At 38.7% G+C, this 17,753-nt stretch overlaps 1 protein-coding gene across 2 annotated transcripts in view; it reads right to left on the reverse strand.

The window, feature by feature from the left end:
* The window catches only part of ARHGEF33 (Rho guanine nucleotide exchange factor 33), a 53,173-nt gene extending 35,845 nt beyond the window's left edge, over positions 1-17,328 (reverse strand). Inside the window, exons 1-8 of one of the 2 annotated variants that reach the window (XM_088841753.1) lie at positions 17,304-17,328; positions 15,343-15,392; positions 8,651-8,794; positions 6,336-6,500; positions 5,888-6,009; positions 4,593-4,735; positions 1,247-1,306; positions 176-400 (exon numbers count right to left, since the gene is read on the reverse strand). In XM_088841753.1, coding sequence (XP_088697879.1) covers positions 176-400; positions 1,247-1,306; positions 4,593-4,735; positions 5,888-6,009; positions 6,336-6,500; positions 8,651-8,794; positions 15,343-15,392; positions 17,304-17,328 — 934 coding nt within the window. Of the gene's footprint in view, positions 1-175; positions 401-1,246; positions 1,307-4,592; positions 4,736-5,887; positions 6,010-6,335; positions 6,501-8,650; positions 8,795-15,342; positions 15,393-17,303 lie in introns of those variants that run through there. The other variant, XM_088841754.1, reaches the window with a different exon arrangement.
* Between the last annotated feature and the right edge of the window lie 425 nt (positions 17,329-17,753).

The following is a 17,753-nucleotide window of genomic DNA, read 5'->3' on the forward strand; positions in this document are numbered from 1 at the left end:
TAGCCGTGTGACCTCAGGTGACTCTCTTTACCACTAAAGACTTCAGCTTGTTTATCTCAAAAGAAAACCAGAGGCTCAATTGTCCATAAGTCCACTGCATCTACATTGCAAGGATTCCAGCCCTTAGGTTTCTTGTTCTTTACATTTTCAGCCTACATTGCCCCTTGGGACTTACCAGCTAAAGAAGTTTCACATAAAACGTTTTCCAAGGAGCTATGTCTGCCCTGGCCCACTTCCTTGAGTTTATCTGGGTGGTCTTTTGTGACGTATTCTTCACCCCAGTCTTTAGTATCCTTAGGCTGCCTCCACACACCAGGTGGGAGATGACTCTTGGGTTGGATATCAGCTGAGAGGCAAGGCTTAAGGTTTTCTTCTGCTTCTGGAGTTGTTGGGGTCATTCCTGAAAAATAACATCTGCCATCAAGTTCTGATTTTTTTAAAATTATATTTGTTACTAACTCAAAAATATTATGCCTTTGCTTGGGTACAACTATCCTTTGAGGGTTAAACATATCAATTAAGAATTAAAAGTCTCCACAGTTACAAAGGATCACCTTTCTCTGTTTCTGGTCTATATACTTAACTCTTGACTTTTAAAAAATAAATTTTATAAAATAAAATATAAATTAATTTATAAAATGTTTATTTTATAAAATATAATAACAAAGCTAATTTATAGTCATATGTATTGGTTCTTCATATTTCTTCCCTTCCGGTGAGCACACCTGGGGAGAAAACACAGAAAGAGCAGGAAGAAGGGCACCAAAGACAGCGTCGTGTTTTGGAACTTGTCCTTCTCGGCCCTGATGATGGTATATTTCCAAAAGGCAGGAGGAAGTGAGGGAGGGGAGATGAAACAATTTATAAAATTCTGGTGAATTATCTCCTAGATAACTTTTACATTACATAAACTATAAGATGTGTGGTCCACAGAAAACTTGAATGTCATTCCACCTGCACTTGTGAGTTCTCAGCAAGTGTTAGTTTAGTGGTAACTGAAACAAGCCTGAAGGAACTAAGAAGACCGGTTTTGTCTTCAACTTCCCTTCCCCTTGTCTCTGGGTTTAACTGAGTTGCTGACCTACTCCAGCATACACGTCTTGGAATCTTAGTAAACATAGTGCTTTACCTTGCCTGAGTTCTTTCATGCCTGGTTTGGGACTGAGGGCGTAGAAGCAGGAAAGGTAGAACAAGGGAAAGGGTGAGACTGTTAGAAGAAAAGAGAACTTGAAGAAGAACCACTTACCAGGACCCATCATTCCCTTCACATTGCTGTCTCCTACATGCATGGATCTGGTCTCTTGCGCTGCAGACGAAGGAAAGCTTTCAATCAATATTCATCCCACTAACACGGACTGGCACCTTCTAGGAACTAAGAACTGGGATAGACTCACAGAGCTTACCTTCTACTGGGGACGCCAGAGCAGTAAAAAAAAATTACAATAAAGTTGGCAAGTACTAGTCTCTCATTTCTACAAAGATATAAATAGTACTTAACGGATAGATAGCCATAACAATTAAATAAGATAACATTTCTAAACTGCACACAGCAAGAGCTAAATGATTATGTAACTATGATGGTGAGGATGGTAATGCTAAACAGAGCCAGAAGGATGATTTTAAAATGTGAGTCAGACCCTGTCAACCCTCTGCTTAGCCCTCCAACAGCTCCCCGTTTCCATGCAAAGATCTTAGAATGATCTTAAGAGTACATCATGAGGAATGCTGGGCTGGAAGAAGCACAAGCTGGAATCAAGATTGCCGGGAGAAATATCAATAACCTCAGATATGCAGATGACACTACCCTTATGGCAGAAAGTGAAGAGGAACTCAAAAGCCTCTTGATGAAAGTGAAAGAGGAGAGTGAAAAGTTTGGCTTGAAGCTCAACATTCAGAAAACAAAGATCATGGCATCTGGTCCCATCACTTCATGGGAAATAGATGGGGAAACAGTGTCAGACTTTATTTTTGGGGGCTCCAAAATCACTGGGGATGCTGATTGCAGCCATGAAATTAAAAGACGCTTACTCCTTGGAAGGAAAGTTATGACCAACCTAGATAGCATATTAAAAAGCAGAGACATTACTTTGCCAACCAAGGTCCATCAAGGCTATGGTTTTTCCCGTGGTCATGTATGGATGTGAGAGTTGGACTGTGAAGAAAGCTGATCGCTGAAGAATTGATGCTTTTGAACTGTGGTGCTGGAGAAGACTCTTGAGAGTCCCTTGGACTGCAAGGAGATCCAACCAGTCCATTCTAAAGGAGATCAGTCCTGGGTGTTCATTGGAAGGACTGATGCTAAAGCTGAGACTCCAATACTCTGGCCACCTCATGCGACGAGTTGACTCACTGGAAAAGACTCTGATGCTAGGAGGGATTGGGGGCTGGGGGAGAAGGGGATGACAGAGAATGAGATGGCTGGATGGCATTACCGGCTCGATGGACATGAGTTTGAGTGAATTCCGGGAGTTGGTGATGGACAGGGAGGCCTGGCGTGCTGTGATTCATGGGGTCGCAGAGAGTCGGACACAACTGAGCAACTGAACTGAACTTAACTGAAGGCCCTGAAATATCTGCCCCCTCCCCTGCCTGCTGTTTTTTTTCTTTTTTTAAAAAACCCATCTCCTATTGTTTCCCTGTTTATTCTGCTTTTAGCCCCACTGGTCTTATGCAATTTCTTGAGCACATTAGTGATGTTCCTCCTGGGACCTTGGGGCTGATCCCTTTCCCCACTCTGGTATCCATAAACCTACTTTCTCACTTCCTTCAGGTCTTTACCTGGTACCCTCTCTAAAATTATACCTGTGTTTCCTTATTTGTCTTCTGATCAGTATCTAACATACTACATATTTTGTCTTGTTCATTGTCTGCTTCCTTCAGAACAACAGCTCCTTGAGGGTTAGAAATTCTTGTTGTTCATTATGACATCCCACCACCTAAATCAATGCTGAGGTGAATGGATGGATGAAAGTGTAGATGAATGGATGGACAGAAGGAAGGGGAGAGGGTGGCCAACACCTTGACTGCAACCTCATGAGAGACCTTGAGCCAGCGGCACTCAGCTAAGCTGTGCAAAGATGCCTAACTCAGAGAAACTGTGATATAATGAATGTTTGCTATTTTAAGATACTGAATTTTGGGTCAGTGGATAACAATGGCACCTTTTTATAATTAACAATGGGTAAGCCAACCCCTTCTGAAAGTTTGGTCCTTTGACCTCAAGTTTTACCATAAACTACCAACAATCATATCCAGAATGTCTTACTATGGCATATTATCCCCAAATTTGTATAGTAACTCAGTAGAACAAACTATAAGCCATGCCCATATAATAACAAAAGAAGGAGAATTTGCCATGCATCTGGGCACTTTGCAAATATAACTTTTAATCTTTTATCTTGTACATATGGTCGGCTGTCCCAGACTTGACTCTGATCTGACTTCTAACTTCCAAGCCCATTCTACATTCTTCCCCAACAACAGCTTCATTTTATGCTGTGTTCTTTATGCCATGGAGCAAAAAATGCAGAGCCACTTATGATGAACCCTTTCCCTAGATGGATCAAGTGAGCTTTCCCACTGTACCTATTGAGTCTCTAAAATAACTACTCAAATAGGTAAAAAATAAAAAAGCAAATCTGTACTTTGAAGTTAATACCACTTAAAAGCCACTTGATTAAGATTTTTAAATTATCCAAAGCAGATTTATTATCTTTGAATATATGAGTTACATTGTTTCTTAAGCCATAAGGGTGGAAAACCACCAGTCCTGCTCTTGAGGAGATTACAGTTGGTCTAGAAGTTATTGAGCCTCTTTTGGAGACTTTCAACATGAGACCTAAAAAACACAGGAAAGTTTATCCAAACAATGTTAGTATCTCCATTCATGCTGCATATAAGGTGCTTGCTAGACATTGTTGAGGATACAAAGATGTAGCAAACATGTAAGTGAACATGCTTAGCAACATCTCTTAGAAAGCCATGTTCTTCAGGACTGCCACATACAGATATTTTCTAATTATTTTTAGTTATGTGGCTGTTTCAGCCCACAAACACCACCAGATCAGTTTTCCAGAGAAAGGAGAATACAGAATTAGGTTATCACTGACATCAATGCCTGCCTGTTAGAGAAGATATAACTTTCTCATATCCGTGAAACCTTTGCTGAAAAAAAAAGAACACAACTTTCCATCTGTGCAGAGAGGTAAGGATTACGAAGTAATGGAGAAAATAAAAGAATTTATTAGAGTGAATAATTTAAAAAATTTTTTCTACTACAGCTGGTATAGTATTATTGTATAATAAGTTATTTCATTTATAATAATGTTATTGTATAATAAGTTAATCCATTTGAAACATAGAATACCCAGATTAGTATTTTCCCTCAAAATCTTTTAAATTTGGGCAGACTCTCTCCATCTCTTAGATCCTCTGGATTCTTCTACATTCCAGTTACAAAAGCAAAAATCCTGAGCAATACACCATTTTCATCTAATAAAGATGGAGGCTTTAAGCCTATTCTCAATGTTACTGAAGTCCTTGGAACCAAGGGAGAACTACTTGGCTAATTCAATATGACGTGTGACCTGTACCTTTTTCATAGGCCTGAGAAGGCAAAAGGTTTGTATAGTCTTCACTTGGAAGAACAGGCTCAGGGATGTTGATGGAACGGAAAGGACTTCCTTGTGCTTGAGCAGGTCCAGCCTGTGATCCATGTTCTTCTTTCTGAGTTTTCCTAAAAAAAAGAAAAGAAAAAAGGCTCTTACTACGTGATGGGGTAAGAAAAGAGTCAGTTCAGAATAGGTCAAGAAAATTTCTGAACCATACAAAATTGCAGTTTTTGTAAATTAAACACAGTTGAATACTAGCAATTCATATGATTCAATGCAACTCATCACCAAATACCTACAATTCACCTTCTAATTATAATATCTGCATTCTTATTTTTCTGATACTAGCTTCCCAGTTACAGAGTTTACAGTGGGAACAATTTCTTGGGATAATTTACGTTCTCTTCACAAAGCAACACAAAAGTAGCAGGAAGAAGCAGGTACTCGACTGAAAACACTGAACCATTCTCCAGGGTCACACAAATATTAGTTATATTTTAAATTTGATCATATTAAAACATGTAACAGTGAAGATTATGTCTACTTAGTGGTGAAGCTTTACTTAATTCAGCCTGGTTTGGATATTGTTTAACATAAATTTATTTTCAATGGTCAAAGTAAAATAATAATAGTATTAGAGAAATTTCAGAAATCTAAAAGAATCACTGGTGACCCCACTATCTTAGCACAAAAATCATAATTTAAATATATCTTTCTAGTTGTTATTTTCCTGGTGGCTCAGTTGGTAAAGAGTCTGCCTGCAATGCGGGAGACCCAGATTCAATCCCTAGGTTGGGAAGATCCCCTGGAAAAGGAAATAGCAACCCTCTCCAGTATTCTTGCCTGGAGAATTCTATGGACAGAGGGGCCTGGTGGGCTACAGCTCATGGGGTCACAAAGAGTTGGACATGACTGAGTGACTAACACTTTCACTTTCTAGTTGTTATCTTACGTTTTTACAGTTAAATTCTGCATGCCACGTCATGTCATTTTCGTTTAACTTCCAGTTATATTAAGTGTGTTTTCTGCTACTGTTCTTATTTCCCTCACCAGGAATTGAACCTTTGCACCCTGCATTGTAAACATGAAGTCTTAACTACTGGACTGCCAGAGAAGTCCCACCATTCATTTTTGTGCTGCATAACCTCTATCACATGGTGGTCCATGGAGCCCAGTGGCCAACTGTCCACCAATAGAGGGAAAGGCATTTCTGGTGCCTGTCTATGAGCCATTGCTTATACATTTGCCTTTGGTCAGTTTTTTGGTCAGACACTCACTTGGCTTTAACTTTTCGAGATTCTCTTCTCTTCTCCTGTTGAAGCTGTTCAATTTTCTGTTGCATTTCTTCTTGTTTGGAAGTAATGGCCTGGATCATTGACATGGCATTGCTCAGCTCTTCCTAAAAAATATGAATTGATATGTATTTAATCTGGTATATGAAGTTAAAGTATATAACATAATATCTAGTACACAGAAAACTTTTAATACATATTAAATGAATGAATGAGAGATGAAAACTTTACTTCTATTGTAGCTTATAATTTTAACATAGAGATCCAATCAAGTAAAACATGATATTTTTCCATGAAAGTTAGTGAATGGGCCAGAGGAAAATTCTTGTATTTGGTTGCTAGGCAAAAAGGCAAGGTTTTTTTTTTGTTTGTTTTTTTTACTTCTGTTAAGATGACCAGAAATCTCTAGGAGGGAAATAGAAGAAGGACCTACCTTAAAATAGTTCAATGAATTCTTCATTTCAGTAACTTTCTCTTCCATGGAACATCTGCAGCTCTTAACCTTCTCTTCCAAAGCATATTCTCCATGTTGAATTCTTGACAGTTCTTGCATTGCTTCTGTGAAGCCAGTTTTGAGTTCGGAGGCTAGAGCCTGCAACTAAATAATACACAAGAGTGAATTCAATTTGCTATAAATTATTATGAATGGTATCTCTGATCCCTTGGATGTTCCTTTTGTTTGCAAAACCAGGTTCTTGAACATATACAGAACTCATTTACTAGAAGACTATTGTATATACAACTTAAGGCAACTTTGGCCCCATTCGTCTAGGGAAAAGTGGGTCTTCTTTATATCACTCATGCTGAAGCTTGATAGTGATAAAAAAGCAACCAATTTATTGTTTGCAGGTGTTCCTTCAACTTACTGTTTATTCAAACACCTTTGATTAAAAAGAAATTTACTTTAAAAGCAACCTATGCATGTGAAAGACAGTGTTGATCAGTAGAATTCCACGCAAGAAAGGATGTTGAAGAAATTCAGTTATTTTTTCCTTAAAAAAATGAAATGATAAAAAGAGTAATAATTAAGCATATCTGAATATTTCTTTGAAAGGGGAGAAGTTTTTTTTTAATATTCTTGGATGATATCATGAAAAAGGAGATTATGGTGTTCCCAGGGGCAGGAAAACCTACAATCGTAGAAACTCAGCACATTGGTAGTCACAAGAATCATCTTCAGCCATCAAGCCTGGTCATGTAGGAATGCACACTTGGATTTTTATTATCAACTTCCAACCATGAAAATGGTGTCAATTTTGGAGTCAGGTAGGGTATAAATCCTAGCAACTCTCCTACAAGTACTAAAACCTCAGGCAAGTTGGTTAGCCTCTTTGTAGCAATTTCCTCATCCATAATACAGCTAGGATAATATTTCACAGGACTGTCTTGAGAATTAAATGAATAAATGTAGGTAAGGTACCTACCACAGAATATGCTTGGTGTGTAAAAAGTGTTTGAGAAATTTTAATTCTTTTCCCCCTTGAAGTGGCAAATCAGAAAGCTAAGCACAAACAGAATTGTGGAGAAAATGGTGCACTTCTAAAGTTCAGTTTTATTTATTGAGTCAATGAAAAAAGCATTTTCAACAAACAAAAGGTTAAGATAATAACAATAAGGTAATAATAACATTACTTACATGATTTTTATGATCTTACATTCTGCTAAGTATAGAAATGCTTACTCCAGATTGCTTTTTAAAACAGAACTTTTTAGGAGCCTTAAACACCCTTTCCAAATGGTTCCAACTTGTGTGACATCTCAAAGTATAAAATGAATTACTCTTCTGCACCATGTTTTCAAAATATAGGGCTTGTGGGTCTCTGTGCTTCACAGAGGGCTTGGAGGAGGGGAAATTAAAGGAATCAAGGAGATCATTCCGAGGAAAAAGAAGCATGACATCTCAGGTGTTTGGAGCTGAAAGATTGGGAAACAACATAAGCAATCTGTATTTCATTCCAGTCATTTTTAATTTTGATATGTCTGTGATGGGTTTCAGCACATGTCCTAATTCAGTTGTCATGTGAGGTTAAATCACCAGATCAACTACATTCGATTTGGTAATTTTCATTACACAAATTCATCTTCTGTGAGCAAAATGAAGTCGATGGCCATGTGATATCAAAGCAAAATGTAGGCATGTTTTAAAATTGAAGGAAGGAAACCTAACATTCACTCATGTTTCCTGCTTGGAAAAAATAAAGGGAACCACTTTCCAACAGAAATAGGTTTCATTGTCACTACTCCCCTAGGTGGATGTGTGGCGTTTTGCCCAGAAGGCACAAGGAAGCAGCAGGATTCTCTTCACCTGTAGAACCCCAGTTCTCAAATATTAAGAGCTATCAATACATTTCACTAACAGCCAGGTTATATAGGGACTTTGGGAATTCCAAAAACATTTTGAGCTAGGAGTGCCCATTTTCTTTTCATATGTTACTTTGAACTCCTTCGATACCTGCCACTGAAGTAACACTACTGCTTTATAAACAGCTTCACAACCACTGATCAGGCGGGGGGATGCCATACATAGTCAGTACAATCACACACCTGAGACTACAGGTCACTTTTAAGTTGCTTGGGAGATTTTGAAAACCTTTCGCTACTTCAGACTGGTTTTCTGGTACCAATTGGCCATTCCTTTGTAAGTAAAAAAAATACTCTGAAGACGTGGACTTATTTGCTCTGCTCTGTCTCCAGCTTTCTTATTTGACAGCCCACAGCCCACCCCCAGGATTAGAAATGGGTGTCTACCTTGTTCTCCAGCGAGTTGAACACGTTCCTCATCTCGTTGATTTTTTCGTGAAGCTGCTCTAGAGAGGTTATGATCCCTCCATCCTGCCGCTGGAGGCGGGCTCCCACCGGAGGCAGGTTCAGGGAACTCTTGTACTTGGAAGCCTACGGTACCACAGAGGGCTTCTTAGGCTCAAAGAAATAGGGGAGGGGAGTCCGAATTCTTCCTATTTCCTGCTCTTAAATGAATTTCTCAATTTCCTTTACTTTCTTGGCTCTTAACTCTTCTCAAGATGAATTTTAGTCATTGTCTTCCAAATTTTTTTTTTCACCAAAGATCCCTTAAACTAAATTTTCATAAATTAAGCAAGTTGTTTCAACTTGTCTTTTACATAAACTTCTCCTTCACTTCTGTCTCATTATTAAGGTCAGAAAAGCAGGGAATTGGGCCTGTGCTTTGAGAACTCTGCAAAGTTTTAAATACCAAGATTTGAGAAATCTCCACAAGGTATGCCAAATTCCTGTGACACCTGACTAAAAGCTCTACAGGAGCAAAAGCTCAGGTATTTTGAAGTAGCCCATAATGACAAGAATGCCAGGGTAATGGCTTCCCCCTAAATCAGGGTTGCTACAGAAGAAATGGGGTCTTTCTGCCAGCTGCAGAAATGGGGTCTTTCTTTCTCCCTAATTTTTAGCCTCTGTTAATCCAATGCAATGGATTAACCCATTGCAATTAATTTAATGCAGTGATTTAAAACACAAAGTCAATCATTTGATCAGTCAAGAGTAAATTTCCCAAATCTACTCCTCTACACTCCCTGCAGAAGTTGATCCTTAAAGTCATTCTTACCAGGCAACACTGAGGCTGATAGGAAGCCTGGTGTGGTGGAAATTTATCTTATCTGTCCCTGGATGCAACACAGATCTAGCAGAGATAGTTTCTCTGGAGTTAGAAGAACATGCCTCAATGGTAAAAAGAGACTGAGGCTTAAACAGGGCTTACAAATCCTAGAAAACATTCAATGGAAATTTTGATGATGAAACCTATTACTGTAGGACTGGTTCCCATAGTTTTACAGTTAGAGTTTCTTTGGGCATATAACCCATTTTCTTAAATTATTAATATTTTTATTAAAGAGAAAAAGAAAAAAAGAGTGTCACCCCAAATCTCATTACTTTAATATAACCATTAACATTTTGGTATATTTCCTTCTATTTTGTGCTATGAATATAAATGTAAGTATTGGCTTTGGCTTCCTAGGTGGCATGGTGGTAAAGAATTCACCTGCCAATGCAGAAGACGTGAGAGAAACGGGTTTGATCCCTGGGTTGGGAAGATCCCTTGGAGTAGGAAATGGCAACCCACTCCAATATTCTTACCTGGAAAACTCCATGAACAGAGGAGTCTGGCGGGCTATGGTCCATCATGTCTCAAAGAGTCAGACACGACTGAGCACACATGCATGCATATTTATAGTGTTGAAATCACATAAAAGATACATTTTGATTCTGTCCTCCTTTTTCTTTCCTTTTGCATAACATTCTTATAAGTCCTTTCCCTCAGCCTTCAAATGTTTGTCTAAGTGTACATTTTTAATGGCTATATAATATTCCACCCTATAAGTGTGCCAGAGTTTACCTACTCAATCACCCTTGTTGTAAATTTGTTATTTATAATTTTCAATATAAGATAATGCATTGAAATATAATGCTTTTTACTTAAAGCTTTGTATATATTTCAGTTATTTCCTTTGGATAATTCTTAAATATGAAATTACTGAGTTAAAGGATGTTAGGTAGTATTGACCCAAAGGAAAATATACCATATTGGAGCATATTCAATTAATTAATAATTATACAAAATATATTTGACCAGAGGTCTTGAAAAGTTATAATAATATGGTTGTATACATTCTTGGAAACATACTGTATGACATGCAATGTCCTAAATTAGTGTATTTGGAAAATCATGTCTTAGACAAGACATATGAAACATAAGTAATATAAATGGTAGAAGTTAAAATGTCTACATTCATAAGGCTACACATGAGCCAAAAATATGGCTGGAGTTCAAGTCATTAGTGTGAGGGTTGCACTAGAACTAAATTGTGCTGTTACTACATCTGTTTCCTTAACTGGGGGACCCTCAACCCTCACTTCTAATGTTAATGAAATCATAATTTTAAAATATATATTCCAAATGAAGTAATCAAGGCTGAATCAACACAGTGTGACTCTGGAAAAGAGATCCAGGTGGATTTTGAGACGGTTATGGACAGTGGACAAAAAGGAGAGGGATAGATTTGGATTCAAATAAAAGGGAGTGCACTAAGCTAAGGAGTAGTGTATCTACTGATTCACCTGGTCCACAGTAATTCTACCTGGAGTGAACTGGGAGATGATAGTGCTTATCCTACCATTGACTTCTGTGACCTGATTTAGGTCACAGTACCATATTCTTACCAAACAGGTTCAGTTCAGTTCAGTTCAGTCGCTCAGTCGTGTCCGACTCTCCGCGACCCCATGAATCACAGCACGTCAGGCCTCCCCGTCCATCACCAACTCCCGGAGTTCACTCAAACTCATGTCCACAGAGTCGGTGATGCCATCCAGCCATCTCATTCTCTGTCGTCCCCTTCTCCTCCCGCCCCCAACCTTTCGCAGCATCAGAGTCTTTTCCAGTGAGTCAACTCGTTGCATGAGGTGGCCAAAGTATTGGAGTTTCAGCTTTAGCATCAGTCCTTCCAATGAACACCCAGGATTGATCTCCTTTAGAATGGACTGGTTGGATCTCCTTGCAGTCCAAGGGACTCTCAAGAGTCTTGGTTACGTTCATCCAAAGAACAGGAAGCCAATTAGGGGCACGAACATTTTAACACTTTTACTGCATTTGAATTAAATTAGTCAAAAAATAATATTCCTTGTTTTAATCATTGTTTCTTTGAGCTTCAACCTTTTATTTATTAGCCATCTGCAATTTTGTTTTGGTAAATTGTTTGTATTCTTCACCCATATTCTATCAGGGTTTCAGAATTTTCCTTTTTATTGATTCTATGAACTATTTATATATCTTTAAAGCTCTGTAATATTTTTATAGGAAATTTTCCAGGTTTTGTTATTTGTGTCTGAATTTGTTGAAAATATTTTTACATTGGGAAACTTTTTAATTGGGATGTGATGTAGTCACTAACCTTTCCCTTTGTGATTTTTTTCCAGTGCTTTTTTTCTTAAAAAGATATTTTCCAGTACTTTTTTTCTTAAAAAGACATCCAGAGACAAAATAAATATTCACTAATTCTAAACTTCTCTGGTTTTTAAAAATATTTAATCCTTTAATTCGCTTTTGAGTTTATTTTGATTAGAGTATGAAGCAAAGATCTCTTCTATTTTTTCAAACAACCAGTTTTCCAAACACCGTTTAGCACCAAACTAAAACGACTACATCAGACCCCTTGGCTTAAAGCAATATACACATCTCACAATATCCATTCATTCATTCAACTAATATTTATTGAATATGTATTATATTCCAGGTACTATACTTTATTCTGAGAGTATAACAAAGAGCAAAATGTACTAATCCCTGCCCTTGGAGCTTACATTCTAGAGAAGGAGACAGACAATTGAAAAATAATAAACAAGTTAATATTTACCATAATGTTAGGTAGGGATTGGGAGGTCTGTTGAGAAAATAAGCAGATAGAAATGTCACATTTTCCTTCACCTTTCATATTTTGCGCCCCTTTTTAAGTATAGACTGTATCTATTCTAGTTAATTTCTCCCTGTATCCCTCCTTCCTTGTCCTCTTCTTTATTTCTCCTCCTCCATCTTCTTTTGGTTAAGTGTTGCTTGGAGTAAACAGACTGGGGCTTAGGAGATATTCTTTTACAACAAGGACGGGGTTATAATCACAGCATCACAGAGGTCACGTGGAACAAGTTCACTTCACTGCTTCATTTGTTCCTCCGTGAACAGATGTACTTGGATGTATACAGTAAGAGAATGAGGCCATCCCCACTGTAGCTCTATTTAGCCAACATTCAGGGAGTGACCTACATAAAATCTGTAATAGACTTTAAATCATACCTGAGTTTAAAGAGATAGTCCCACTCATTCAAATGCCATACACAGGTCAGGCGTTAACAGTGGGGAGGTGGGCGGGGAAGTCTTGGACAGACAAGTGAAGCATCAGATCAGCACTGAAGGAAGATTCACTTCCTGTTTCCAGACCATTGTTCAGGCTAGTCCCTCTGCCTAAAATTACCCTTCCCCACATCCACTTACCAAATGATTAACTTGTTCTTACATGCCTGATCCAAATCCTTCAGTTAAAATTAATTCATCCCTTTTTTATATTCCACAGAATTTTATCAATACCTCTGTTGAAATTCTTCCAAACAGCCTACCTTGTATTTATTGTATGTTTTTCAGGACACTTAAATATCAGTAAGAATATCTGTTTCATCTCCCATTAGGCTAAGCAGTAGCTTTTGCACATAGTAACTGCTCAATAAATATGCATTAAGTTGAAACGAGGCTATTTTTTTCAACCTGTCTCTTTGCTGGTCCTGTTCTAAGAGCAACATGATTACAGTCTTTTCATAATCTTGTGCTGGTTTGCCCTAATTGGGTCCTCAGCAGTGATCTGTTACATATTTTTGGGAACTGGTTGTTATTTTCATTTTATTGTTACTCAAAGTAAATTTAAATTACATTTCCCCAAACTACCTGCTCCTCTGGATTCCTATATCTCTATTTGGAAGGCCACTCTTCTTCATAATTGTTTCATCACTCAGTCATGTCCGACTCTTCTGCGACCCCATGGACAATAGCCCACCAGACTCCTCCGTCCGTGGGATTTCCCATGCAAGAATACTGGAGTGGGTTGCCATTTCTTTCTGCAGGGCATCTTCCTGACCCAGAGATAAAACCTGCATCTTCTGCGTTGGCAGGCAGAGTCGTTACCACTGAGCCATCAAGGAAGCCCCCTTTTCCTAGTTGTTCAGTTGCTCTGTCATGTCTGATTCTTTGCAACCCCATGGACTGCAGCACACCAGGCTTCTCTGTCCTTCATCATTTCCTGGAGTTTGCTCAAACTCATGACCATTGAGTCAGGATGCCATCCCCCTTCTCCTGCCCTCAATCCCAGCATCAGAATCTTTTCCAATGAGTCAGCTGTTTGTAGCAGGTGGCCAAAGTATCACAGCTTCAGCATCAGTCCTTCCAGTGAATATTCAGGGTTGATTTTCTTTACATCTCCTTGCTGTCCAAGGGACTCTCCAGAGTCTTCTCCAGCACCACAATTTGAAAGTGTTGATTCTTTGGTGCTCAACCTCCTTTATGGTCTAACTAGCACATCTGTACATGACTACGGGAAAAATCATAACTTTGACCATACAGAACTTTGTTGGTATGCCACGTCTCTGCTTTTTAATATGCTAAGTTTGTCATAGCTTCTCTTCCAAGGAGCAAGCGTCTTTTAATTTCATGTTTCCAAAATCCATCCTCAGTGATTTTGGAGCCAAGAAAATAAAATCTGTCTCTGTTTCCACTTTTTCCCCATCTATTTGCCATGAAATGATGGGGCCAGATGCCATGATCTTAGTTTTTTGAATGTTGTGTTTTAAACCAGCTTTTTCATTCTCCTCATTCACCTGTACCAAGAGGCTCTTTAGTTCTTCACTTTCTCCCATTAGAGTGGTGTCATCTACATATCTGAGGTTGTTGATAGTTCTCCTGGCAATCTTGATTCCATCTGTGAGTCATCCAGACTAGCATTTTGCATGATGTATTCTACATATAAGTTAAATAAGCAGGGTGATGATAAACAGCCTTGATGTACTTCTTCCCCAATTTTGAACCAGTCCATTGTTCCATGTCTGATTCTAAATGTTGCTTCTTGCCCTGCATACAGATTTCTCAGGAGACAGGTAAGGTGGTCTGGTATACCAGGGCTTAAAACCTTAAGAGCCAACTTTGAAATCACCCTTTCTCCCAACCCCCACCTAACCCTGTCAGTTCTTTCTTCCTTCTCAAGTATTCCAAATAACAATGCCTTAAGTCTAGAGAGTAGCATGGGTTTCCCTAGCCCAAGCTGTTTTCACATTACGTATTATGTCAGAATGAACTCTATGATTTTTAAGGAAAGAAATTTACTTTAAATTACAGTTGGTAGATAGAAGCCAAAGAAATACTATGTAGAGAGCCAAAGTGACTGTCATTGCAAACATATTACATAAAAGTTAGAACATTTATCTCCCTCATAAATCAAATTATTCCCATTGTTTGAAAAGAGCTTAACTTTTTTTCTGTTACCATATATGAACATTTGCAGCGTTAGCCCCCTTTTATTCTCAATTCTCACTAAAATAAGTGACTGAAGAAAAAAAAAACAGATTTTGCTCTCTCCTTCTGATGGAAATGTTATTACACAGAGTAATGGCCAGAATGATGGTGACAACAAAAAGAAAAACATCATTGATGTGGGAGTGGTGGTGCTGTATTTTATAAACTGGGTAAGCTGTCCTTCAGTCATCAGTTTTCACCAAAGTACAATGTGAACGGTACTCTTGACCCTGCTTATCTCACAGTCTTAAGTGAACAAACACAATGATACGTGTAGAAGCTTTTGTGAGTGCTAAAAACAGTGTGTACATAAAGGACAGTCATCATTGTGACACGTAAAAGAGTTTAAAACAATCTATGTTTTTACCTGGTAAATCTGTGCGGAAGGATTATTCATTGGCTTATGTTCATTATCTCCTGTAGGGAAAAGAGCTCAGTTTAATCAACACAATTCATTCTGTCCTTATTCTCTTCAGACATACAGGGAACAAGGGGACTTACAGAATACTAAATCTGTGCTTGCATGCTAAGAAGCCAATAATTCAACAGGAACAGAAGATAAATTGGCATAGGTTATTTTATATTACATTCTAATGATCAAACCATATCTACCTGATATATCTCTTGTAGTAGAAAATCATGTGCTACCAAGGAGGGGAAGTTTCTCAATCAAACTGAATGATAAATGATCATTCATTATCCAGAAGGAAATGCCCAGGAAGGGTCTCTTTCAGACTTCCCTGGCAGTCCAGTGTTTAATACTGTGAGCAACCATTGCAGGGACACAAATTTGATCCCTGGTCAAGGAACTAAGATCCCACAAGCCACATGGCATGGTAAAAAAAAAAAGGGGGGGGGCCTGTCTTATTCTTGGGGCTGAGTGAAGTTTTTCTGAGGGGCTAGCTCCAGTCAGGAAGTCATTTATCCAGTGGTCACTCTACTGTTCTCAGGAGGCCTGTGTAAAATATTCTTTACTTCTCCTGCCTCTGATCCTTGCTAAACTTCAGAGCTCTGCCCTCAGTCATGCCCAGATCAGCTAAAGGAATTTTGCTGTCCTCCTGGGCAAGAGGGTTGATGGAAGGAAATTTCAATACAAAGGATCTCGGAAGGATGCAGGCAGAAAGAAAACAGTATTGTCAACACTAGAGACAGGTCAAATACAAAGAAAGTAGTAGGTTATGAAAACCATTTGCACTAGGGACGAAAAAGATTAGCCTAGACTGCACCTGTCAGAACCCCAGCCCTGAGGACGAGGTTCCGGTTCGTTCCGTCGCTCAGTCGTGTCCGACTCTTTGCGACCCCGTGGACATGTAGCCTACCAGGCTTCTCCGTCCATGGGATTCTCCAGGCAAGAATACTGGAGTGGGTTACCGTTTCCTTCTCCAGGGGATCTTCCCGACCCAGGGATCGAACCCGGCTCTCCCGCATTGGAGGCAGACGCTTTAACCTTTGAGCCACCAGGGAAGCGAGAAAAATTGCATAAAATGTACACCTTACATGCAGCCCTTTGCTCATCCATTTTAGCCACAGCTCCTTTGTATCACATTGTATGAATCAAGCAGTTTATAGATAAAATCCCCAGCTGCAAATATTTGGATGTATAGATGTGTACCTAGTTCTCCTAGGACATTCAGGTACAGGAAACCCTTCCTTAGAGGAACCAGCCTCAGTATGTTAAGTTTATAAATAATATATAACCTCAGCTCAGAGCTTCTACACACCAAGGGCAGTCTCCATAAAATCCAGATGGTTTGAGATTGCCAAAATCCCCCTCATGAGCTTGAGTGGATTTACTTAATCTAGTTCATGCTATGTCCCAACAGCCTGGTATAATGGCAAGAACCAGAACCTAGGGACAGAGAACAGGGCCCCAGATCAAACTCTGAGATTTTGTAGCTATAGCCTCACTTCTCTATGACTGTTTCTTTACCTATCAATTGAAGATGATAACAGACCCTACTTTTATATGGTTGATTCTGTGTGGTAAAGTTTAAAAGAGAAAGCCCTCATGTTTCTAGGTCAGCCTAGAAGGTGTTGGATGTCTGTTAGTTCAATATATATCTTGACCCTTTTCAGGAGGTCATTCTGAGGCAGTCCTAAAATCATTGCTAACAAAAGTAAAAAAACTACTCAAATTATAGATATCCATGTAGCATTTCCTGTTTTCCCAGCACCACGTCTGTGCTCTTCCTGGTGATTCTGTTATGATAATGAAATAAGAATAGTCAAGTTAACATATTATTCATGTTGTGAGACAAGGGCAAGACAAGCCTACAACCTATATTTCTTAAATCCTGAGCCTTAAGCAAGACACAGGAAAAATCTAACCTTGCTTGGTTTTGGTCTTTTCCATGGTGCCTGTTGCTTCTCTCCTCCAGCTTATTCAACATTGCATCTTCATCGTCCCTGGATCAGGCCATCCCCTCGTCCCCAGACCTGTCAGTTGAAATCAAGAGTAAGGGAACAGGTGAAGTGACTGGACTTACTTTATGTGCTAACTTTAAAAAATAGAAATGAACACAGAAGAACAGGTGTTATGTGCAGCTTCAGAAGAGTTAAAATATTAAGCTGAGCACGTATTTAGCTTAAAACTCAAAGGTAAATATTTTGTCAACAAGTATGAATTTCATTACTTAAAATTATGGTAGTTTTTAATATACTGAATTCTGTTGGGGATCAAACCAATTAACTTAAACCCATTAATTTTATTAGCAGGGTGTAGTTTGGGGAAATTAACTTGAGCAAGCATGAAGGCTAATATATCTGTTTCTATTTCAT

The sequence above is a fragment of the Moschus berezovskii genome, chromosome 11 (assembly GCF_049115385.1).
Source record: "Moschus berezovskii isolate FMDL1 chromosome 11, NW_MosBer_1.0, whole genome shotgun sequence".
Taxonomy (NCBI): Eukaryota; Metazoa; Chordata; class Mammalia; order Artiodactyla; family Moschidae; genus Moschus; species Moschus berezovskii.